The sequence below is a fragment of the Hyperoodon ampullatus genome (assembly GCF_949752795.1).
Source record: "Hyperoodon ampullatus genome assembly, chromosome: 5".
Classification (NCBI taxonomy): domain Eukaryota; kingdom Metazoa; phylum Chordata; class Mammalia; order Artiodactyla; family Ziphiidae; genus Hyperoodon; species Hyperoodon ampullatus.
In genome coordinates, this window is record NC_136918.1 from 106,484,292 (window position 1) to 106,511,573 (window position 27,282).

Here is a 27,282-nt window from a genome sequence, read left to right on the forward strand (position 1 = left end):
GTGTCCCTTGCATCGGCGGTGGACTCTCAACCACTGCGCCACCAGGGAAGCCCGAAAAATGATATTTTTTAAAGTAAAGGTTCAACGTAAAAACTAAAGTAAACAATTTTTGGAACTATCAAAGATACATGTACAGTATCATTAAACCTTAGAAGGAAAACAGATACCTGAAATAGAATACTAGAACAAAGGTAAATTTAGTAATCCTAGTAATTTAATTAGATACTATTTTATGCAATAAATGCCGTTACATTAAAATGCTAGCAGATAAGCAGAACTAAACTGGCATATCCCGACATAGTTGTAAAACAATTAGAAAATATCTTTGCAAAATAATGATGCCAGCTTTGACATATCATACATATAATGATTCAATGTTGACCAGGGTATTGTGAAGGGTCACTCATTTATTATCGGTGAAATAAAGATGGGTATTGTCCTTCTGGAAAAAGTCTGGCAGTATTAATCAAAAGCTTTATAAAAGTTAATACTCTAAGAACATTGAAGAAATTCAGACAAAGAAACATATTTATCAAAGGATTATCAAATACATTGAACATTTTAAAACAATCTTATTGACCAATGTAAGAATGGTTCAATAAATCAGGGTATATTGATGTTACATAATATTAAAGCCATTAAAAAAAATAGACCAGAGAAAATTCAAGGTAATGAGTACATGTTTATGTTATACTACTGTTTTTTAAAGGCATGGTAAGATTCAAAATTGTCCATGTTATATTATCTCACTTTATAAGATATGGAAAAATATAGGAAAGACATATACAATGTTAACACTAACTATATCTGGGTGGTGTGATAAATTTTTTTGATAGCTTTGTTCATTTTATTCTTCATATTTCCACCACAGCCTGTAGTTTATACTCAAAAAGAAGAAAATTAAATATTAAATTTAGACTCTGGAAAGGGAAAAAGAAAAAAGAATGAAAGGACTCCGTAATCTCTACCTCCAATATAAATAGATTTTCTATACCATGAAATATATATATTAAATTTATATATAGATAGATATATATTAGATATTCTATAGTATGAAAAAAATATAAATATATCTTCTATATATATTTATAGATCTTCTATAGTATGAAAGAATCAACACAACTCTTAAACTATCTAACTTATACCAGGAAGAGTTATTTTATTCACAAGTTGGTTTTGGTCCTCTAATCAACAAAGTAAAACCGCTGAGGCCAATATGGCATAGAAATATGGCATCACATATTTTATATTTTTCCTTCAGTTAAATGTTAATAGAATTTTGAGCCTTATATAAAAATACAATGAAATTACAATATAGTCATCTATCTAGAAGGGAGCTGTATCATTTCTTTTCTCATCATTTGTGCCTTCATGGATGAGAATATGAGGTTGCCAGTAAATAAACTTGCTAATTCAAAGAGAAAAACCTGTAATTTTCATTACAAGTTATTAAACTTACTCATTTCTTCAGTCATTTCCATTTTCATGTTTTCCTTCTGGAAATTCTGCATTGTTTGTAATGTCTTTTGTGGATCCATCTTCTTGTTAACTGCCTGCATTGTCTAAATATATGAAAAGATTCATGTTAGCTACATAATTATGAAAATTTTACTATGGAATAAGTTCAAAAGGAGAACATCAAAAAAAGGCAGGTTTCTTAAAGATATTCTACCATAATTAAACATAATAGTGTTAGTATTCTAGAAAAAAATGAAATGGTCATTTGGAAACCATCTGCTTAACATCTATATAATAAAGACAACTGTGAAAAACCTCATCTGAACAGTAGGCAAAAAATTATATAATAAAAAACACTGACAACATAAAATCCACTGATACTCAAATGGGAAAACTACATTTGCCTATAATGTGGCAAGCAGGTAATGTCTAAATTAAAAAGAATTGTTTAATTTTTTCAAAAATTTTCAAAAGTTTTAATGTCTAAATTAAAGGATATACTAGCATACATATTTAACCTATTAATTCATTTTAAACCATGATTTCAAGAAATGTTCAAAACATTGAGTTTTGCAAAAATACATGAAAAGAATTCTTTTACATTTTATATTCACAACTTTTATTAAAAGAAATTAGTGCCACCTAGTAAGACCAAAATATTTTATATATTATTATTATATATGTGTCTGTGTATATATGTATGTATTATATGAAATGTCAGTTTCAAAGATACAAAGCAAACAGTCTTTTATGCATGCTGCAGCCAAAGTAATCTTTGCAAGTATGACACTGTACCCCCCACCCACCACCAACCCACACATAGCTAACTCTCCAGTGGCTTTGCATTGCTTTTAGTATTAAAAGCCGAATTCCATAATTGACCTGTGATACCAAGCACCATTTGAACTCTGCTTAACAAGCCAGTCTCATTCTACACCACTGCCCTCCAGACACACTGATCTTACATTTCCTTAAATGTGCCATGTTTCCTCCTGCCACAGAACCTTTGCATATACTGTCCCTCACCTGGAATGCTCTTCTTTATTTGCTTTCACTATCAATACTTCAGATTTCAGTTTATATACAACTTCCTTAGGGAAGTAGTCCCTGACACCCTAGGTTAGAATAGATACCCCTGTTAAATCCTACTCAGTATAGATAAAATTTTATTTATTGGTGTAAATTATATTACTTTACTCGCAAATTACACTATTGTTACAAAAATATACTAAAAACAACAATGATGCTGACAGTGATAATACAGCAGCTAATGCCTATATATACTAGCTTTCTGTGTGCCAGGCACTGTTCTAAGCACTTTACATACAATATTTAAAGTTAATTGACATTCAAACCTAACAAGTCTTTATGTGCTAGGTATTACCATTTCCCCCCTACTACAAATGGAGAATGAAGGTATAGGAAGGTGAAATAGCTTGCTAAGGTCACATAGCTACCAAGTGAGATCTGAACCCAAGTAATCTGACTCCAAAGCTTATGTTTTTAATCACTGCACTAAACTACATCTCAAATGAGCTGCCTTTTAAATAGACTTTAACCTATTACAGGTTAAGCCCTTGCCTGGTTTTGCTTTCCATTTCATCTCCATCACTTATTATAATTCCTACTTAGGGGACCTAAACAAATATTTCCTGAATTAATAAATTCTGAGAAATTTAAGTGAAAACTAATTCATACATTGCTATATGGCAGGACCACATTAGGTACCTTTTCCTCCCCTATCAATTGCAGAAAATTGCAAAATGAGTAGTCTTCCACCTCAACATTATTGAAACGTTATCCAGTCCAGACGTGTGATCTTCAGATATGACCTTTTCCTCAAATTAGACAGATGTTTAGTTCTGTCAATTTGGTAAAACCAAAAAAGGGAAAAAAAGTTTTTGCCTTTAACTGTGTTTTTCACTGTAAAATGACTAAGATTCCTAGAGAGTAAAAACTAACAGAACGAAGCTATATTGAAACATTCTGTTTTTTTAAGGAACAAATGTGCCACTGTACATAAGATGGACACATTCTATTTTCATGTGTTCTGCAGTCTAAAAGGCAATTATACTTGATCCTCATTATCTCTGGATTCCTTAGTTTTGAATTTGCCTACTCACTAAAATATATTTGTAACAAGTCAATACTTGCAGTACTTTTGTGCTCATTTGTGGACATGCGCAGAGCTGCAAAACATCTGAGTCACCCAACACACGTTTCCAGCTAAGTTCAACCAAGGTGACACTCTGCCATCTTGACTCAGCGCTAATACTGTAGCGCTAGTGTCTTAATTAGTGTCTTCTTTGCGGTTTATTTTGTGCCTTTGGTTGGTTGAGGGTTAAAATGTACTGAAGTGTAGTCTAGCGTTTCTAAGTGCAAGAAGCCTGTGACGTGCCTTGGATCAAATGTGGAAAAATTGGAAAAAATACAAATGTGGAAAAAATACATTTGTTAGATAAGCTTTTTTCAGGCATGAGTTACAGTGCTACTGACCATGAGTTCAATGTTAATGATCAACTATGATAAGTAAGGTGTCTTTCAACAGAAACATATAAAACAAGGTTAGGTATAGACTGGTTGACAAAAATTGTGATCAAAGGCTCACAGGAACCTAAGCCTGCACTTCCCCTAGGAGCAATGGTTTGATACTCCCTATTTCAGTATTCCTGACTTTATAGAACATAACTACTGCAAATAATGAGAATCAACTGTTATGTACTATTTTCCTAATATAAACCTGTACTTTCTCTCCTCTGTGACTTTTCTTCCTTTTGCTCTTCACATTCATATTCTTTCTTCCCTTTATTTAAAGCCTAGTGATATTTAAGACCTAGGTCTTCTGCAAAGTCTTTCAGATCAAGTGTAATTGCCTTTTAAACTGCAGAACACATGGAAATAGAATGTGTCCATCTTACGTACAGTGAGTACTATTCAGGGATCTGTGCAGTTTACTGAAACCTGGCATAGACTGATGTAGAGTGAGTTTCCTTTTCAGACACATCTTAACTTCCTCCCATCCCCGACTGAACTATATAAGATCTGTGAGAGCAGAGCCTTTGTCTTGAATTTCTGATTTCTCACAATTCTTAATATACATCAAAGAGCTCATTACTTATTAAATGTCTGAAAGGCTCACAGTCCTTTAAAGTCTATAGTAAAAACACTGATTTTTTTAATGTAAAGTCTGTAAGTTAAACTTAAGTTCCTGATAAAAATTAACCGATAAATTCTTCTCACAATACTCATGTGTCCTTCTGACATTCATGAAAATGAATCAAGAGAAAATTATTATTCAAATTATTATACCAAAACTTATGGCATAATGAAATAAGGCCAAAAATCTTAAAATGATGTTTTTAAGTCAATTTTAAAAATTTAGAAGCTACATATAATCTTGGAACAGTGGAACTGCCCTGGAACAAAAAATTTTATATTAAAACAAATCAATAAAAACATCTAGAAATATTTATCTGGATTATGTAGTATTATAACTTATTTTATTAAAAATTACAAAGATTCTGTACCACATATATATCAGAAGGTGCTTGAAATTTAATTTGAATCTAATCTGAATACTGACATTTAAATATCTCAGATAAAATCATACAGCTATGGATATAAAGATTCCCACTTACTTTTGCTGTGGTAGACATTGCTCCTGCCATCTTCATCTGGGAGTTCATCACTTTTGTTTGTGTGGACATAGACGTGACTTTTGAACTTACAGCAAAAGTTCTTGTTTTCTGTTTCCTTAGATGTACAAGCTGTTTGGCTAAAACTCTGCAAGCTTCTTTATTACCAATCTTGGCCATTTTCTTAATTTCTAATTCCTAAGAGAGGAAATAAAAAGAGGGGAACAAAATCATTAAGGGGGAATCCTCAATGATTTAAGAAGAATAGACTGAACATATACAATATACCATTTCACCCTGATTATGAAAAGAGAAAGAGGCTAGTATAAAGTCACAGAAATAGTAATTTGAGAGGGAGATTTATTCTACATGTTTACATGGAAAAGAGAGAACTAGTACCTTCAACCAGAAATACAAAACAAGTCTACAAAACAGTACTCACATAAAGCCCAGAAGAGAATTTAGAAACTCAACCCAAAAGCAGGTAGGAAAAAAAGGAAAAAAAAAATAATCAAACGAAGAGTTGGTAGGAGATAGCAAAAAAGAAGACCACAGTGGTATATTTAAAGCTAGTAATACAGACAATTATGTTAGGTGAAAAGGCCCATCTCCATCTCAAATAAAAGGCAGACTGTTATATTAGATAAGAACATAAAGGCAATTATATGCTACCTCAAGAAACCAACTTTAATTACCAAAACAAAGCTAAATAAAGCTAAGTAAAAGGATACAAAAATATATTCTATATAAATACTTATTAAAATCTGGAAATTTGGAGTGGTTACATTAACCAGATCAAAAAAACTTAAGAAAAAGGAGTATTACCAGAATAAAAAGGGGCATTTCAATAATAATAAAGGAATTAATACATAAAGGTGTCAAAACAATCCTAAATGTGTACGCACCTAAAACAGTACTTCCAAATTTATGAAGCACAAACTGATAGAACTGAAAGGCGTAACAGACAAATACATAACTAGGATGAGGGGTATCAACAACTCCTTTCTTCAGTATATTGCTGTACTTGTTAGGACAAGTGGACAGAAAATCTGTAATGATACAGAAGATTTACAAAAACACTATCACCAACTTGACCTAAGCAACATTTACTAAAAGCTCCATCGCCAACAGCAGAATACTCACTCTTTGCAAGTGTACACTAAAAATAAAAATCACCAAAATATACCATATTCTGTAACAGAAAACAAGGCTCAACAAATATAAAAGGATTGAAATCATATGAGGTATGATCTCTAACTACAGTAAAATTAAACTAGAAAGCAGTAAGAAAAATAGAAAAAAAGCAGAAAGGAAAAACAGAAGCAAATATCAAACAATGTGGTTTGAAATAAGTCATGGGTTAAAGAAAAAAATCAGAGGGGAAATAAGATAATATTTTAAATTAATAAAATGAAAATGCCCCATATCAAAACGTGTGAGCTGCAGTTAAAAATAATTCTTAGAAATGTATAGCATTAGAGCTTACATTAAAAAAATGAATATCTTGTCGGCTTCAAAACAGAGAAAGTAGAAAGAAGAGCAAATAAAACATAAAGTAAACAAAATGAAGGAAATAATATAAACAAGAAAAGAAATCTGTGAACTAGGAAAGAAAAAAATACAGAAAATTAATGAGATCAAAGGCTGTTTTTTTACAAGAAATTGATCAAATTGATAAACCATTAGCCAGTCAGAAGAGGGAAAAGAACCGAGACAGACAGAGAGAACACACAAATGATAAATATTGGGAATGTAAAGGGAGTCATCACTTTATATCCTAAAGATGTTAAAGAATAATAAAAAATATTATAAACACGATGTCATTACCTTTTAAAATTTAGTAGAAATGGACAAATTATTTGACAGATGCACACTACCAAATCTCATTCAGAAAGGTAGATAACGTGATCCATTCTATATCTATTTTCTAAAAATTGAAAATTTTAGAATTTAAAAATCTATCCACAAAGATAGATTTTTGTGTAGCTTAAAATCTGTCCACAAAGAAAACTTCACTCCCAATGGCTTTACTGATGAAACCTATCAAACATTTAAGAAAGAAATACACAAACCCTTCCAGTAAATGAAACAGTAAGGGACACTTGCCAATTCATGCTTTAAGGTCAGCAGTACTCTGACGTCAAAACCACATAAAGACACTAAACAAAAAGATAACTACAAATAACAGCTTTTATGAACAGAGATGCTAATATTCTTATGAAAATTTCAGCAAATTGAAATAAAAGTATTTTTTAAAAATTCATCATTACCAATGAAGTTTATCCCAGTAGCAAAAGCTTGATTCAGCTTTGGAATTCAACTTTGGAATTCATCAATGATGTAATTCACTATACTAACAGACTAAGGAAGAAGAAGAACTACATAATCATCATCTCAATAGATGCAAAAAAAAAAAAAAAGGACTTGACAAAATTAATTTCTGATAAAAACTCTCAACAAACTAGATACAAAAGGAACTTCCTCAACCTGAGAAAGGGCCTCTACATAAAGCCTACAGTTAATATCATACTTAATGATGAAAGACTGAATGTCTTCCCCTAAAATCAATAAAAAGAGGTTATAAACCACTTTTAACATTGGAAGTTCTGGCCAGTGTAATAAGGTACAAAAAAAAAAGCATCAAGATTGAAAAGGAAGATGAAAAATTTTATTTACACAGATGACATGATTGTCTATGTAGAAATAGACAATAGAATAGAATAAAATAGAACAGAATCCACAAACAGGCTACTAGAATAAGTGAGTTTCAGAAGGTTACAGGATAAAAGATCAATATACAAAAAAATGAATGTATTTCTAAATACCAGCAACACAAAATCAGAAATCTGATGAAAGAAGCACAGGATCAGTATAATTACAAGTACAAATACTGCTGAGAAACATTTTAATCTAAATAAATAGAGAGACAGAGCATGCTCATGGGTTGAAAGATTAATATTGTTAAGATGCCAAATTGGTTCAATGTAATCCCAATCAAAATCTGATTCTTTTTGTAGAAATTGACAAGTTTACTTTAAAGTTCATAGGGAAATACAAAGCACCTAAAATAGCCAAAACAATTTTAAAAAGAAGCACAAAACTTAAGGGTTAATGCTATATAACTTTAAGACTTAATTATTAAGTGTTAGTAAAAACAGTGTGGCATTGGCTTAAAAATAGTTATATAGTAAAGCAATTATACTCTAATAAAGATGTTAAAAAAACAAAGAATAGTCATATAGGTCAATGGAATAGCATAGAGTCAAGAATGAGGCCCACGTGTATTTGAACAAATGATTTTCCGCAAAGATGACAAGATATTTGAATAGGGAAAGATGTCACCAACAAATGATGATGGAACAACTGAATATCCAAATGCAAAACGTGAACCTCTACCCTTACCTAACAACATAGTAAAATTTAATTCAGTAAGATTCACAGTCCTAAATGTAAGAACTGAAATTATAATTCTTCTAGAAGAAAATCTCAGAGAAAATATTAGTGACTTAGGGTTAGGCAAAGATTTCTTAGATAGGAAACTAAAAGTACTAAATCACAGAAGAAAAAAAAATAAATTTCACTTGATCAAAATAAAAATCTTCTGTTCCTCAAAAGACACTCTTAGGGAAATAAAGGACCAAGCCAAGAACTGGAAAAAATAACTGCAAAACATATATTTAATAAAGCACTTGCACTCAGAATATATAAAGAACTCTCACAACTAAATAATTAGAAAACTTGATGAAAAAAATAGGTAAAATATTTCAATAGACACTTTGGCAAAGAAAATATGTAAATGGTGAACAGCCACATGAAAAGATGCTGAACTTCATTAGTGATTAGGGAAATGCAATTTAAAGTGACAATCTACTACACACCACTAGAATGGCTAAAATATAAAGACTGTAAACTCCAATTATTGGCTGGGATGTGAAACAATTTTACTCTCATATATAACTGGTGGGAACAGAAAATATTATAGTTATATATATATTCTCATATATAACTGGTGGGAACAACAACTTTGAAAAATTGTTTAGCATTCTTATATAGTCAAACATACATTTAACCTGTGATCTACCAAGCAATCCCACCCCTAGGAAACATATGTTCAAACAAAGACTTCAACTGAATGTTTATAACAACCTTTATCAAAATAGCTGAAACCTGGAAATAACCCAAATGTCCACTGGCTGGCGAATGGGATAGACAAACTGTGAAATGTCCACCCAATGAAATAATATTCATCAATTAAAAAGGAGTTAGTATTCATACATGTAACAACACTGATTAATCTAAAAATAATTATGAATGAAAGAAGCCATATAAAAATGAATTCACTTTATGATTCCATCTATATAAAATTCTAGGAAATGTAAACTAATCTACAATGACAGATCAGTGTTGTCTAACTATAGAGGGAAACAGGGAGGGATGGGTAGAAGGGATTACAAAGGGAAAAAGGAAACTTTTGGGGATGATGGATATGTTCATTACCTTGACTGTAGTAATGGTTTCATGAGTTAATACATATGTCAAAATGTATCAAATTGTATACTTTAAAAAAGTATAGTCAACTGCATGTCAATTATTCCTCAAACATGCTGGTTTTAAAAAATATTTTAAGCAACATACATTTAAAAGCATAACATAAAAATACAGAAAGATAGCCTATCTATTAAAAAAGTACATTTATTATCACAGACCCAATAACAGTTAAAATATCAAGTAAAACACCTATGAGTTAACATAATTATTTTCTTGTAACACTCTCTTGTTTTCTAGGACTATTTTATCTTTGCTGTTAACTGACAAGAAGGTGGCTATTTTGAGCAATATTTCTTCCTAGGCATTCATGTCTTTCACAAACAGAAGAATATAATCAGCAGAATACACAATACACAGAATCCTGATAAAAGTCAGCAGAATGACACAGTAAACAAAGGTAAGCAGAAATTGCAGGAAGACGTTAAATGTCATTTCTTAGTAAAGTAAATCACTTACCACCTGTCGTGTCTTTTTCCTAGTTAGCTAATTATTCCAACACTGATTTCTAAATTTGTTTGAAAAGTTAAACTGAAATTTAATGTTTTACTTACCAGCTGTTTTTCTTGTTTCTCTAAAGCTGCTCGATCTCTGATTATAGCCCTCTGTGTACCTCGTAACTCTCGATTCTGTTCCTTTATTACATCTAAGAGAACCACAAAAGAAACCTAAATGTATGAGCTGTAAAATCTTCTTCAATACCATTTAAAATATTGGACTCAGAAACCTCAATAAAAAAAAAACCTTAAATTACAAGATGTTAAATTTTTTTGTTTCAATTCAATATACTAAAAATTAATCAAATGTTAAAACAAATTATAAATATTGATTATATAAAAAACTACAGAAGTACAAATATGCTATAGTTTAGCCAAAAGTATATATAAATCACAGTAAAATACTCCCTTAGAGAACTGATTATTATACAATGTTTTATATGGCATGTATATATATATATGTCATATGCATACACACATGCACGCGCACACGTGCACACACACACACACACACACACATCCTTCTCATCTCTCCTTACTCCAGTATTACATGAAATTCCAAGAAGGAAGACAAGCAATGTGTTTATTAAATCTTTTTTTCTACACTAAGTCATCATAACAGAGTGAAGCAGCCAACTTTCCAATGAAGCAGACCTGGATTTGAATCGCACCTCTGCCACTTGATAATTATATGATGATACCTTGCAAAGTTAGTTAACACTCTAAACCTCATGTTTCTTACAAAATTAGGATTGTTGTTAAGGAGTAAATAACATACACAATGCCCTGATATATTGTAAGTGTCCAGTCATTGTTAATGTCTTTCTCATTTATCTCAATTCATCTGGATCCACCAGTCTCACCTTTTTTTAAAGATTTTTTTTTGATGTGGACCATTTTTAAAGTCTTTATTGAATTTGTTACAATACTGCTTCTGTTTTATGTTTTGGTTTTTTGGCTGTGAGGCATATGGGATCTTAGCTCCCCGACCAGGGGTCGAACCCACACCCCCTGCATTGGAAGGCGAAGTCTTAACCACTGGACTGCCAGGGAAGTCCCAGTCTTACCTTTTGAAGAATTAAAATATTAGTCTGAGACTGACAGACTATCGTTTGGGTTAACTGTTACTAAATAGTGATTTCTTCAAAGGATCACAGATATGGATAGTAATGCTTGCCAAAACTGTTCCCTCATTGTCAGGAATCTTGCTAAGTGCTTTACATACAGTATACAGTATAATGTTCACAATAATGCCATGGAGTTGGTTTTTCTATTATTTTACATATATGAGAAAACTAAGTGTTAGTAAGTTTAAATAATGTGCCCAAGGAATCCAAGTGTTGTCTCCTGAATCAGTGATCTTAATCATTTCACTAGAGTACCTTTTTAGTAAAAAGGTAGATTTAAAACCACCACCACCACAACAGAAAGAATAGTCTCTTCATCAAATGGCACTGGGAAAACTAGATATCCACATGATACACACACACAAAAAAAGGAACTGGACCCCTACCTCACACCATATATAAAAATTAACTCATAAAAGATTAATGACCCAAATATAAGAGCTAAAATCATAAAACTCAGAAGAAGACACAGGAGTAAATCTACATGATTTGGGATTTGGAATTGATTCTTAGATATGACACTAAAAGCACAAGCAACAAAAGAAAAAATAGATAAACTGGACTTCGTGAAAATTAAAAACTGTGATTAAAGGACATTACCAAATGAAAAGACAGTGTAGAAAATGGGAGGAAATTTAAGTAAATTATATGAGTCTAGTATCCAGAATATATAAAAAACTCTGACAACTCGAAAACAAAAGACAAACAACTCAATAAATGAGTGAAGGCCTTGAATAGATATTCCTCCAAAGAAGATACACAGATGGCCAATAAACACTTGGAAAAGATGCAAAATATCATTAGTCATTAGGAAAACCAGATACCACTTCACATCTGCCAAAATCGCTACAATCAGAAAAAGGAAAATAAGTGTTGATTTGCCAGTAGGAATGTAAATTATTTCAGCCACTGTGGATAACAGTTTGGTGGTTCCTCAAAAAGTTAAACATAAAATTACCAAATCACCTCACAATTCCCCTCCTAGGTATTCACCCAAAAGAACTGAAACAAGTACCTAAACAAATACTCTACACAAATGCAGCACTATTTACAATAGTCAAAAGGTGGAAACAACCCAAATATCCGTGAACTGATGAATTGATAAACAAACTGTGGTATATACATATAATGTAATGGAATATTGTTCAATTATTTAAAAAAATGAAGTACTGATACATACTGCAACACGGATAAACCTCAAAAGCGTGCTAAGTGAAAGAAGCCAGTTACAAATGGTCATCTATGATTACACTCATATGAAATATCCAGAATAGGTAAATCCACAAAGACAGAAAGCAGATTGATAGTTGCCAGGAGCTGGAGAGAGGGGGGACGGATGAGTCACTACTTAATGGATATAAGGTTTTATTTTAAAGGGATGAAAATGTTTTGGAACTAGAGATGGTGGTTATACACCATTGTGAATGTACTAAATGCTACAGACCTGTTCACTCTAAAATGATTAATGTCATGTGACTTTCATCTCAATTAAAACAGCAGCAAAGTCAGCAACCGTTATCCTTTTTCGTGATGGAGCATCACAACTTATATTCTACACATTTCTGTTTTAATGAAACTTTACTCAGAATACAAATAACTAATTACACTGAGTAATAGGCACTATACTAAGTGCTTCACAACAACCCCCAAAGGTAGGTACTATTATCTCACTTGTTTCAGAGGGGGGAATTGATATTTGGTGAGGTAATCTGCCCAAGGGAGAAAAAGTGGTAGGATTCACATACAGCCATTCTGATTCCAAGGCCTCTGATTTTAAATACGCTATTACACTGTGAAACTTTTAGGAAAACAAAAAATAAAGTTATCAGAGACATAATCCTTATAAATATAGATCCATATCAATAAAAATACTGTTAAAACAGAATGTAAAACATTTCATGTCATTATATAGAATATAACTAATCAACTACAATGACTTTCTGAATAAAAGTTAAAATAAGATGCCAGAGCTCCTATATCCTACATACAAGACATCTATTTCTCCTCCTTTACTTACTCTGTTTCTCAATGAAGTTATCTTGGTGGACATCTCATGCTCAGGATTTACTAAGAACACATTCTATATGTTCCTTAAATATAAGAATATGAAACCATAAAATATCTATATGGGAGGTGAAAAGAGAGGGAGTTCTCTCCCTCCACCAACTTTCTTCTGGATGGGAAACGTGTTTCATGTAAAAAAGAGTGAAGGAGATATTCTATAGACAAATATATTGGGGAAATGTTCAAGTTGGAAAAAAAAATAAACCGATTTCTTTGCTTCAAGGCTTCTAAGACCATTTAACATAAGAATATACATTGTCAATCTTTAAGGGGAGAATATGTGATAAATTGTTTCCCAAATTTATTAAGCCAAGGATCCCTTTTGAGAAATCTCTATTAAAATTTCTCAGATACAAATGTTTCATGGAGCATTGGTTGCAATCCTATTCCAAAATAACATGACTTATTGGTTTGCTAGGGCTATCATAACAAACACCACAGACTGAGTGCTTAAACAATGGACATTTATTTTCTCCTAGTTCTGGAGGCTGTAAATCTAAGATTAAGGTGCTGGCAGGGTTGGTTTTCCCTGAGCCCTCTCTCCTTGGCATGAAGATGTCCACCTTCTTGCTGTGTCCTCACATGGCCTTTTATCTGTGTGTGCCCATCCCTGCTATCTCTTCCTCTTCTTATGGGGACACCAGTCCTATTGGATTAGGGCTCCACCCTCATGATCTCATTTAACCTTAATAATCTCCCTAAAGACCCTATCTCCAAATACAGTCACATTAGGAGTTGGGGCTACCAATTTTAAGGGGACATAATTAGGTCCACAACACATGATATTTTTCCTCTGACATCTACAGATTCATACTAAACAAAATAACAAAGAAAGCTCTCATTTCCCCTTTCAAAACAGTCATCAGCCTTTTCATCCTCAACGTTTAAACCCTCCAAATTTTTACCTTTTGGTCTTAGTTCCCTATTTTGCCCAAGGCAATGGATTGGTATGAAAACATTCACCACTTATCCTACTATTTCAATAGAAAATACGCCCTAAATTTAAAACTATGAAGTTGCAAATGAACTTTTAGAGTACAGCCCCTTTGTATACTAAAAACTCCCTGAACTCAACTAGGATAAGATGAAATATTAAAATAATGATGACGGTCTCCTAAAGTTACAAAAGTACTGGGCTGAAAGAGAAGTCACTGTATTGATAAGTCGAATTGTGACCAGGTAATTGACACAGTGCAAAGCACTGTGAAACACTACTGAAAGCCTTGACTGCTAAGATCTAGAATGTTATCCACATACATTTTTTTCATTACTTGGGTGGCATAATGAAAAATACATTATTTGGTCTTTGGCTTGAGTTCCTGGCACAAAGGTCCTAAAACCCTTGGAATTTCCTGAGTGATAGAAACATCTTTTGACTCAGAGAGGGGTACACCTAGATAGCTTCAGGATGGGGCTGGTTACCAGAAAGTCCAAATATTTGATTAGAAGGTGGGGAATTTCAGCCCCATCCCTCAGGGGAGGGGAGTGGGGCCAGAGGTTAGGTTATAATAACTCTTGATCAAAGAGATTGGAAGAGCTTCTGGGTTCGTGAACATATTGATGTTCTGGGAAGGTAACATGTCCAGAGAGGGCAGAGAAGCTCTGAGCTGCACCCCTCACCCCACCCCCCCTGCATAATAACTTGCTTCCATTTGGCTGTTCCTGAGTTGCATCCTTATAATAAAATGATACTACTAAGTAAAGCACTTTCCTGAATTATGAGTTGTTCTAGTGAATTACCAAACCTGAAGAGGAAGTTGTGGTGACACTAGAATTTATAGTTGGTCGGTCAGAAGTACTGGTGGTAATCTAGGACTGTGACTGGCCTCTTAAGTGCGGACAGTCTTGTGGACAGAGCCATTAACCTGTGGTGTGGGGTCTGTGCTAACTCCAGACAGTTAGTGTTGAACTGAACTGCTGCAGACACCCACTTGGTGTCAGAGAATCAGAGTAAAGAACAGATATAGCCATCTTTCTTGAAAAACAAGTATGACATGAAATTTTAACAAAACATAATTTAATTAAAATAGTTTGACTTTACTTTTCTTAATTTTATGTAACTATGTGTACCATAACTGTCACTGTATATAAGAGAAGGAAAATAAAGAAAATTAACTACTGCATATTCCACACAGCCTATTGTTAAATAGACCTATTAATATTTAAACAGTTCTAGGCTATAAACCAAGAGCATCTAATGTTATACTAAAACAGAGTCATAACACTTTAAAACCTATTAAGGTAAGTAGGCAAAGACAGTAAAATATTTTTTTCATATGAGATGATAGATATATCTTATAAAACAAATTACTCTTTAATTTTCTTTAAAAACAATCCATACACTAAACCCCCAGTTGGTCTTCTAGATAATTCAGAAGGAATAACATGAGAAAGGTTCTGAGACAATTTTAATGTTTTTAAGGCCAAGTTTATTTCCAATCATATTTATTTCTTAATAGGTCTGATTGATTCCTAAGATTACAAGCTCTTTAAGAGCAAGGAACACATTTTATTTTATTTACCTATCTGTATTCCCATTTTACTTTGTGTCAACAACTATACCAATATATTAGTTAACAGTAATCTAAGGCAGCACAAACATATATATCAATATGTAAAAGGATTTGCCTTATAGTCATAAGTTAACACATTTCTTTAAAAATGTATAATAAAATCTACTGGTTATCAAGAAAGATGGCTGATAATTTAACAAATTATCATAGTCAAATCTCAACTACGATAGATACCTTTCTACAATGGAAAAATGTAACACTGAAATAATCAGATGTTTCTCTTATAATTTTTTGCTGTCCCCTTTTTTCATTCTGAGTTATGACCATGACAGAAATATGTGCAAGTACTGCTGACCTAGGAGAGAAGGAGCGCTTGGCTCTGCCTATCCTGTGCTTCCCTGTCCATCCCCTGTTTCCTCCTCTAGTCAAAAGCACTCCCTGAACTCTCATACGCCAGCACTTCTTCTACCTCGTGGGGCATTGTGAAGTGTTTCATAACAGGTGGCTATAGGGACCTTGCACACTGTGAAAATACATGGGGGTGCCCGTGGCGTGCTCTCTCTGTTACCATTTGGTGAGGTCCAAAGGGTCTGGGAACTCCCCCACCCACCACCCTCTCCTCACCCACACCCCCCAGCACAACACTGAGAAAAAGCCACTCAGGCCCGCTCCACTCTGGGCGCTAAAGCCTGTCTCAAGCCTTTCAGGCTCTTTTTACTGAACAAAAGAAGGCATGCATATATTAGAGTGATAAGATCACTGAGGTAAATTCTGGACTTAAGAAGATACAGACAGAAAAGCTCATTCTGTACTCTTTGGTTCTGAGACAATAAGGCCTATCTGCTTACAGAAAAAAAAAAAAAAAGAAAAAAGCCAAAAAATAAAAAATAAAATCTAAAAGGGCCTCCCATGTGGTCTAGCTCACTAGAATTCTCTACTGGGATTTGAGGCCAAGCCCCAACTTGAATTATGGCTGTTTTTCTAGACCCTGCTCATTTACATGGTATTTGCACATCTGAGGATTAAAGCAAAAAGTGGTTACCAACTGCAAATATGGACATTCATTAATTTGTGAGCAATATCCTCTAAAGTGCCTATCTTTTGAGAAAAGGGAGGGGGCCTGTCTCAAGCTTTCCGGATAGTTCAGGATTACTGCCCCATGAGCGCTAAGGCACAACTCACCGACTGTACCACTCAGCTGGATTCAAGCTGGTCTCTTAGACAGCATCCACGTACCATGTACTGGGTTTGTTACTTTACTATAAGGTCATGATGGACTTTTTAATCTAATATATTTTTTCTGCTTTTAAATGTATTTCTTCAGAGAAAAATCATTTTGATTTATGCAACTTTATTGCCTACCAATTATCCTGAATCTAATGATCACATGGATAGAGAAAGGAGCACAAAATGCTCCCACATCCTGCTTTACCATCTCCATTAACTGGGTTTTGGAGATCAAGATCCAAAAGGAAAGTGAGCTTCCGCTTCATATTTCATGTGCAAGCTCTGCAAGCTAGTATCAGTGGAAATAGTGGGTACTGTGGCACTGGTATAGTGGGATAATGGATATTAGATAAATCCTGATCACAGCTATGAACAGCAGAGCTGGGAGTGTGAGTTCAGCTAAAGCAGTCATGGTGGAGCTCACCAATGAACAATAAAGGGGGATGGGGGTCCTGGCCATTTGGGGCTATACCATTTTCTTAGGTTGATGAGGAGAAAAAAACTGCAAAAATGCTCCAAACTCAAAGGTTAAGGGGTAAGAAACAAATACTAAAGGCCAGTAACCAGAAAATATCGGCTCTAAAAACCAAATTTACTCAGAGGCAGAAGGGCAATGACAATGAGAGAGTGGGTGAAGAGAAATCAGAATTTGATATGCAAAGCAAACTTGTTTCTCAGGCTTTGGACATGATATATAAGAAATCAGGGAGAAAAGGTATCAGCTTAATTAACCAGTTTTAAACACATGAAAAAGAAAAAGTAAAAACAAAAATAAATAAACTATAGGAAACAGAAAGGACATTAGAGAATCATGCCAACAGCTTTACTCTATACATAGATCCACTTAAGAACAAGGTTGAAGTTGAAAAACTCAGCAGGACTCACTTGGGAGGAAGAGGTAGAATACTAAGAAGAGAATAGGAGTCTAGCCCTAAGGTAGGATAAAAGGAAGCAATACGGAATGCTTTTCCCCCCACCAGTAAAGTCTCAAAAGTCACTCAAGCCCTGAGGAATTCATTGAAATGAATTTGTTCATTATTATTAAAATATCAGTGTTTTCAAGAGCTGAAGGAAGGTTTTGAGATGTCAGCTGTTGGCACATCTTTGGGTCTCATGTGGTTCTCAAAGACACAGCCTTTGGCATCATCATCAATAACAGCTTCGGAAAACTGTCAAAGGGCAGTTTTCAGCTTAGATAAGTAAGGGAATGAGGGAATGATCCTTTGAAAGAACAGTCTCACAGATATATGGATGGACTTGAAGGTAGAAAATGGTAGCATGAAAAGAAATACCAGTCTTGGTATCATGCTTGGGATGGAGAAATACAGAGGGAAGATATTTTCCTACAGAAATATCTGTTCCTAGGCTTCTAAAAGGGCCTCCTGCCTCGCTGTTCTCTATGCCTAGGACGCTCGCGTACCAGATCATCACATGACTATTTCATCTCAACATTCTGTTTTTCCCTCAAATGCCACATAAGTAGGGAAATCTTTTTTCATCACCCAGATAACTCTTCCCCACACACAAACAACAACAACAAAAACAGCAATAATGGATTGGGGGGGCAATAGAGGAAATTTTGAATTTCATTCCATATTAAATAATGTTATTGTATACTATTAAAATTTTTGCGAGTCATAAAGGCATTGTGGTTATACAGGTGAACATCCTATTCTTGGGAAATATTTGGTGGACTATTCAGAGATAGTTTCATTATGTCTATAACTTACCCTAAATAGTTCAACAAGAACCCACATGTGTGTATGTAAGTACATATAAAGACATACACACATAGAGGAGGGAGAGAGCGGGCAAATGTGGCATAATGTTAATAATTGGTGCATTTAGGCAGTGCAAATATGGGTGTTCATTGAATACTGTCACTTCAGCTTTTCTGTAGATTTGAAATTGTTCAAAATAAAAAGAGAATAGTCTACATTCCTAAAAACAAACAAACAAATAAATAAAGTATGGAGAATTTTTGCTCAGAAAAAATGCTCAGAAGAGAGAACGGTGCTCCTGAATCCCTTATTCAATTATTTTTCTTTGGTGTGCCAAGAATTTAGGGACCAAACAGAAAGCAATTTGAGTTTTTAAATATTCAGAATAATAATCACTCTGGGAACACACAACACGCTAGGAAAGATCTGGGTACTTACTGTAGGCAGCACCATAAGAATTTTGTATTTTACTTGGAAGAAAGCAGAATGTTTCTGAAGGGGATCTAATTTATATAGATGGTAAATTGTATTCCTTCTTGAGCTATAAAAAATGTGGCATCACAACTGACTCTTGACAGATTTATCCAACTTAGTCAAAACTTCACAGGTTCTGAACTGTGGAAAACTAGCATACATGGATACCACCCCAATGAGGCAAAACCCAAGAAGCTTTGTTCCTCTACTGTCAGTAACATTCCTCAAATTATCTCTAAACTTGTACTAAGGTTCGAGGTGAGTGGCGATAATATGGATGTAGACTATAGTAAGCTCTGGATACTGGGAACACAACTTTTGGTTAGTAAATGCTACTATTTTGGAATTTACTCTTTAAGTTCTAAACTGCTGCAGTTATTTTCATTTATACTGAAGACTCTCTGCAACCTTGAAAATGTGGAAAGAAGGAAAAACTTAGAAAAAGCATAATCCAACTTTGGAAGTGCGTGAGGATCTACTTTGGTGCTGGTGAATGCAAATCGGGAAGCAGATGGGGGGAACACAAGGAGTGAGGCATTTAACATAATCTGAGGTGGCGTCAAAGAAGAATTTCTAGAAAAAGAAAAAACCTGAGACAGTTCAAGTAAGCTAGAGGAAGAAAAAAAAGAATTCTATGCATAAAGTCATCATAATTTAAAATATGTCAGAGTGAGAAAGAGTATGGTATATACAAATGAATATGAGAAGTGTTCTTGGAGAGTAAAATGACATGACTAGAAAGGAAGACAAGGACCAGATCAAGCAGGGCCATACATACCTTATTAAAGAGCATTCACTTGATCCTTTTAGTGCTAGAGACTCAATAAATGGATATATACTTAGGAGTAGCATAGTAAGATTTGGATTTCATATAAATCAATCACACAGGCAGCTTTGTATTGAGTTGGCCAAAAAGTGTCTTTGGTTTTTCAGTAAAAATAAAAGACACATTTTTCATTTTCACTGAGAACTTTATTGAACAACGTATTCACCATTTTGTTCCACTACCTTCTGCCATTTTTCAGGCAACTTCATAATTCCATCTTCCCAAAACTTTTTATTTTTTTGAGAAAAGAACTCTTCCAGGTGCCTTTTACAGTCCAGGGAATTGAAATTTTTTCCATTAAGAGAATTTTGTAAAGACTTAAATAAATGGAAATCCGAAGGTGAAATGTATGGTGAATATGGCGGGTGAGTCAGAACTTCCCAGCCAAGCTGTAACAGTTTTTGCCTGGTCATCAAAGTAACATGCAGTCTAGCATTATCTTGATAGAAGATTATGTGTTTTCTGTTGACTAATTCTGGATGCTTTTTGTCAAGTGCTGCTTTCAGTTAAGTCTAATTGGGAGCAGTACTTGTGGGAATTAATCGTTTTGTTTTCCAGAAGGAGCTCATAATAGAGGACTCCCTTCCAGTCCCACCATATACACATCACCTTCTTTGGATGAAGACCAACCTTTGGTGTGGTTGGTGGTGGTTCATTTCGCTTGCCCCATGATCTCTTCCGTTCCAGTAGCCAATCACATGCAGAAATACAGTCAAGAAGCTTTTTTTCACTAAACTTGTGTGGAACCCAAACATCAAAGTGATTCACATAACCAAGCTGGGGCAATGGATTTTCAACACTTGATTTGGATATTTTGAGCATGCTGGCTATCTCCCGTGTGGTATAACATTGACTGTTCTCAATTAATGTCTTGATTTGATCCCTATCAACTTCAACTGGTCTACCAGACCATGGAGCAACGTCCAGCAATAAATCTCCATCAGGAAACTTTGCAAACCACTTTTGACACGTTCGATCAGTCACAGCACCTTCTCTATATGCTGCACAAATCATTTTTTGCATTTCAGTTGAGTTTTTACCTTTCTTGAAATAATAAAACATAATATGCCGAAAATGTTGTTTTTTCTTCCATCTTCAATATTAAAATGGCTACACAAAAATTCACCAATTTTGATAAGTCTTTTTTTTATTTATTTTTTTTTTTTTGCGTTACGCGGGCCTCTCACTGTTGTGGCCTCTCCCCTTGCGGAACACAGGCTCCGGGCGCACAGGCTCAGCGGCCATGGCTCACGGGCCTAGTCGCTCCGCGGCATGTGGGATCCTCCCGGACCGGGGCACGAACCCGTGTCCCCTGCATCTGCAGGCGGACTCTCAACCACTGCGCCACCAGGGAAGCCCAGATAAGTCTTTTTTTTAAATGCACGCTGATATGACAGCCATTACATACAATCTAACAAAATTGTTTCAAATGAAGTTAAAGACAACTAAGTGCTACTAGAGCCATCTTACAGAAAAAAACAAACAAACCTTTTGGCCAACCCAATAGATTGATTTAAAGGCTATGAAATTACAGGAAAGAAACACAGAAAAGTGATGTAGTAAAGTGTAAGATAAATGGGATCTGAATAAGAGCAAGGAAGATCATATGTGCCAAACATTTAAGAGGCAAAAGGAACAGGACTTGGTAATTAATTGAAGGTAGAGGGCAAAATCAAGAACTGCCAAACACTAGAAGAGGAGAACCCAGTAAAGGAACTGACTTGAAGGAGATGGTGATGAATTCTGTTTGGGATCTGTTTTAATTTGAGGTATTTGGGACATCAAGGCGGAGATACTTAGCAAACAATTGGATATATTGGTCTGAAACTCAGAAAAATATATCTAGAGATACACAATTGGGATCCATCAGCACTTGGGTTATATCTAAAATAATAAGAGTTTAGATAAGATCATGTAGGGAGTGTGCACAATTAGAATAGTGGTAGTTCAAGATGGAACCAAGAAAAATACTAACATTTAAAGGGCAGGTTCAAATAAGAAAGGAAGAAAGGAGGAAAGGAGGGAGGAAAGAAGGAAGGAAGAAAGAAAGGAAAAAAGAAAGAAAAACATAAAAGGAAAAAGAAAAAGAGTAGTCAGAAGAATTTGAGGAAAATTAAGACAGTGTTATGTCATGCGAGCTGAAAGAAAATTTCAAGGAAGAAATTATTGTCAAAATCAAATGCAAAACATAAGCCCAAGAGACGATCACTAAAAAATGACCACTGGATTTGGTGATCTAGAAGTCACTGATGATCTTAGCAAGATCTCATTCATTACATGCGATGTAAAACAAACTACTGTACAATGGGGGGCATCAGAGAAGTAAAGAAGTGAAGATAGGAGACATCACCACTCCTTTGAGAGGTTTTGATGAAGAGCAAAAACAGACTGGAAAATATTTCCTAAGAAAATGCTGGGTTAAGGGAGAGTCAGGAAAAGGAGGGTTGCTTCCAGTTCTACCACCATTAGAAATTAAAGTTCTAATACTAATTCTGAGAGAAAAGAGTCTGGCTCACAGACAAAAAGTAGGTGTACATGGTACCTACCAAAAGCTGAGAATTCCATGTACTTAGCAAGAACAGCAAAATTAAACTGTGCCACAGGTTCTCCAATAAGAAGAAATAACAATGATAATACCCAAAGAGATGAGGTCCTGGCTCTGCTGTAGGCCCATACCCAAGACGGCCCGTACCCAAGTTAATTTAGTAGCTGTGTGATCTTGGGCAAGTTACTTAGTCCTTTGCCTCTCAGTTTCCTCACCTATAAAGTGGGGATAATAATAGTACTTATAGGTTTTGTACGAAATAAGATACTGATACAAAATGCTAAGAGTGCTGGCTTAGAGTAATACCTCAAATTTGTCTTTGTTGAGGATAACAGACAAAAAGTATATAGTGCCCAAAGAACTTCACTTTTTTTTTTTTTTTTTTTTTTTTTTTTTGCGGTACTTGGGCCTCTCACTGTTGTGGCCTCTCCCGTTGCGGAGCACAGGCTATGGACGCGCAGCTCCACGGCCATGGCTCACGGGCCCAGCCGCTCCACGGCATGTGGGATCTTCCCGGACCGGGGCACGAACCCGTGTCCCCTACATCGGCAAGCGGACTCTCTACTGCTGCGCCACCAGGGAAGCCCAAGAACTTCACTTTTTAAGAGGCATATTTAGTTGTGCATTCATGACAAGTCCTCATGGCATTCTGATTCACAGGTTCATAATTAGCTTCAATAAATAGGTCACCATTAGTCCACTTAGGAAAAAAACAAAAGAAAAACAAAAAACAAAAAAAAAACTGTAGATAAACACATTGCCATATATATGCCTTATATATATGTATATATCTTATAAATCAGTAAAAGTACTCAACTGTAATTTCAAATTCAAAAGAATCTCTTCTTTAGCATTGAGGTACAATTCTCATTAATTTTTGTAACAAAGTATACACTGCAGAGACTTGTTCATCTTCATGTCAAAAATGAATTAAACATAACTCTGAATAGTAATAAGTGCTCTAATGTTGTCTCCCTTTTTAATTTACATGTGCAGTGTTCTTTAATGATATAGTATGCAACTCTTCTAGCCAATCCAAAGACAAAAAGATTCAATTATTCTCCAGCTCTATAAGCAGTTACATATTTTCCTTTTATATCAGAATTTCATTACTGCTGAAACAGATAAAAAGATAGCATACAGTAAAAGATCTTGTGATCAATAATCAACGAGTCTAAGGATCTGGGAGAAATGCATAAGAATACATTTAATTTCATAATATATAGCCTCATTATTGCTAAGAAGAATGCTGTCACCTTTTAAACGAAACACCTTATTTTTGATAAAACAAAGAATAAAAAACATCAGTAAATCTCTAGATCAAAATAATGAAAGTACAGATAGACAGTTAAGATGTCATTAAGTGATCTGAACTGACATGATAATTTAAGAAAACATCAAGTATGCAGTTTGGTAGTTATAGTAAAGGTACACAGTGGCCAAATTTATATTCAGAAATTTCATACACAGATCTTTAAGACAGTAATATAGTTCCTTCCAAAAGTCCTTAGGATCTTTTTCTCGCAAATAAGTCTATTTAGCAAAAACATTATTTCTTGGATGAATTAACCCAACTTCAAATAAATATACAGTTAAACACCCTCACTGCACATCCTCATTGTCTTTTTTTTTTTTCTGCTCTATACTTCAAGTACAATAGTCACTAGATTGCCAAAAGCACCAGGAAGCACAGAACTGAAAATATAGAACTGATATTCATGTCTTTGTAAATATTGGACAGATATCAAGCAATTAAGGCTAGGATGTTTGGCTTTTAATGTTAATTTTTAAAATTTAATTCGTAACATCACAGTAAGAAAGATGCAACCCTTTTCCTCTGTTTAGTAAATTCTCACTCTATAAAACTGAAACAAAAAAAATGAACCTTTTTTTCCCCTGGAGTACTATACAATGACTGAAAATCATATTACTGGTATTGAAACACTGAAAAGCTAAAGTGCCATGTTAAAGATTAAATAGGAGTCTCAGGTAAAACACACATAAAACTCATTTCACATAATTGTATTACTTCCTATCCCAACTTGGTAGTTATTTCAGGTGTTGTAAGTGGTATTTCTCAGTTAATAAAAGGTCAATTTCACCCACTTAGAATAAGCAAAAATATTATTATGCTCTGTGATAAATTAGGGGTAAAATGACATTATGTATTGAAGTAAAGGGTGGGGTGGCAGGGTAAAGATGATGTTTTTGTCATCCTCCACAAAATAATTGTGCTGGCATTGGAAAAGTCACTACAAAGGAATGAAGGAGTTACCCCAGGTCTGGACTGAGCACCCTGTTTGTACCAATCACTGTCTAGCTACCACTGCTCCTTTTGTGGCAGAGTTAGACCCTTACAAAGAAGTGATTCTTCGACTGAACCAGCAACAACCTAGATTCAACATGTAATGAGAAACACGATTTTTAAATAACTTGAATGAATTTGATTCCTAGTAGAGTCAATGAAAGTATCAAGACTAATTAAACAGTTATATAAACACATATTACAGTCATTCCTTATAAATACCCATTTGTATATTCCTGTACATTCACTTTTTTCCCCTTAACATGACATTGAGCTCAATGTCTGAAGCAATGCAAGTATCTTAAAATGTAAACTTCTATGTAATGCATACCATATCTCTTTAGATAGCAAAAGATAATCATAAGGGAGAAAAATCTACTATGAAAACTAAATCCAGGCACTTCCCCTGGATTTCTTTAATTTTTCTACCGGTGTCAGTCAAGAAGCATTTTTTTCACGTCTCTATTGATGGGGTGTTCCTAGGGCAAGACCGGCCCGTACCCAAGTTCATTTTGTAACAGTAGCCTATTACACCCTCCCCCACCTCAACACAGGTTTCCGGTTGGGATGCCCAGAAGTAGTACGGCTCCAAACTGAAGGAGCAGTAAACCAAGCAGGGGAAACCAATATGAAATTCATCAAATCACCAACTCTAATGACACTCAAGGGCCAGCCGCATCCTGCCTCCTTGGATGCTCAGGATCCCGCTAAAGGAGAAACCTGGGGGCGGGGCTGTTAAGGACTACGTTATCAGAGAGAGGAAGCCAGGTGAGGTTGAGGTGGGGCGAGTCAGAAGAGATAGGCAAACAGAAAAGTGACGCACGAGGTAGGTCAAGTGGTCACCTGTGGGGCCACTTGATCCAGCCCCGCCCCCTGGGACAGCAACAAGAATCGCGGCCGGAAGCCCCCAAAATACGCCGGGAAAAGACAGAGCTGGGCCCCTTCGGCCCGGCCTGGAACTCACCATCCACGGTTTTCTTCTTGAAGAGGGACGCCATGGTCAGGGACGGCGCCCGGGCAGCCCGGATCGGCCCGGTCCGGCCCGCGACTGGGAATGGACCGGAGGGAAAGGACAGGCCTTTGGAGGGCTCGGGATGGCGGAGCGGATGGGCAAGGGAAGAGGGCGGGGTCTCCAGACAGGACCCGCGGAGGGCGGGTATCCACGAACCCTGCCGCGGCGGAGGTGCCCTCAGCTCAGGTGACCGCGAACTAAGACTTTTTGGAGAAGTCACTTCCAGGCAGCGCCTGCGCGATCTGCGCGCGCGCCTGCGTACTGCGGCGCCTGAAGCTGCAGCCGCTGCCCTCACTTCAGCTGCTGCCCGCTCTCCCGCCTGCGGCGTCCCGGTGTGGCGAATCATGCGAGGCTAGAGGCGGCAGCAGTGCGTGGGAGACTGCGGGCGGTGTCATGTGGCTTCTAGGTGCGGGTTCCGTGCTGAATGCTGACAGAGATGAGCCTTACTTAGCGCTCTTCTTGCCCTGGAGAAGCTGGAAGTAGGGGGGTCACCAGAATCCTAGGACAAGCATGGGTCGTCCTGGAACCAGTTGATTTACGACCATCCCCTTGCTGTCTGTATCAAGGCATTCATAAGTGCAGGGGCTGGTGTTAATGCTGAGGTCCGAGCCCCGGTGGTATTTGTATCGGGAGTTCACGCTCTTTTGGGCCCTGACTCGCTCAGCGGTCTCTCCGACGCCACCCACGCAGCCCCCTGCGGGGCCCGAGGCGCTCACTGCGGCCCTGAGCCCAAGGCTCTGACCACCAGGTGTGGGTCTCCGGGGATCCGGTTTCTAGGCTTGGGAGTGGCGGGGGAGGAAGGGAATGGGGAGCAGCTTCCTTAAGGCAACATTTTTTATTTAATGTTCTTGGCTGGAAACATGAAAAAAGAAATCCATACACATTTGTTGTATACCGGTTTAAATGTCTCCAACTCTATTTCTTTAATATCTCAATTTCTTGTAAGTGCTCAAGAAAAATTTATGGCTACACTGTGAACCTATTAGAATACTACATACCTGTACATTGGTATTCACTGTGGAAAAAAGCTCCATATTATGTGAAAGGAAAAGCATAATGAATTATTTCAAGAATCCTTCTGTGTATAAGCGTAAATATGGAATATACTGTCTTTGGATCAAGACCTTGAGTTCATCGTTCATTTTGTGAGTGTGTGTGTCTCTCTTTCTGTGTTTACACATCTCTGTTTAATGTATTATTTTGCTTTTTGGAATCTTAATTTTGCTTTGAACTTTTTTCTCCCAATCTATTAGTGCTTTAAGCAGCACTGCCTTCCACAGGATGAAAATCATGGTACCTTTTTTACAAATATGTGATTTATGATAGGAAGACA

The 27,282-nt window shown here is 35.6% G+C and overlaps 1 protein-coding gene across 1 annotated transcript in view; it reads right to left on the reverse strand.

Moving 5' to 3' along the window:
• CHMP2B (charged multivesicular body protein 2B) overlaps positions 1-25,935 on the reverse strand; it is a gene marked incomplete at its 5' end in the record, with an annotated part of 28,556 nt that extends 2,621 nt beyond the window's left edge. The window contains 4 exons of the mRNA XM_079705033.1: positions 1,460-1,562; positions 5,097-5,291; positions 10,193-10,284; positions 25,902-25,935. Coding sequence (XP_079561159.1) covers positions 1,460-1,562; positions 5,097-5,291; positions 10,193-10,284; positions 25,902-25,935 — 424 coding nt within the window. The remainder of the gene's footprint in view (positions 1-1,459; positions 1,563-5,096; positions 5,292-10,192; positions 10,285-25,901) is intronic.
• Between the last annotated feature and the right edge of the window lie 1,347 nt (positions 25,936-27,282).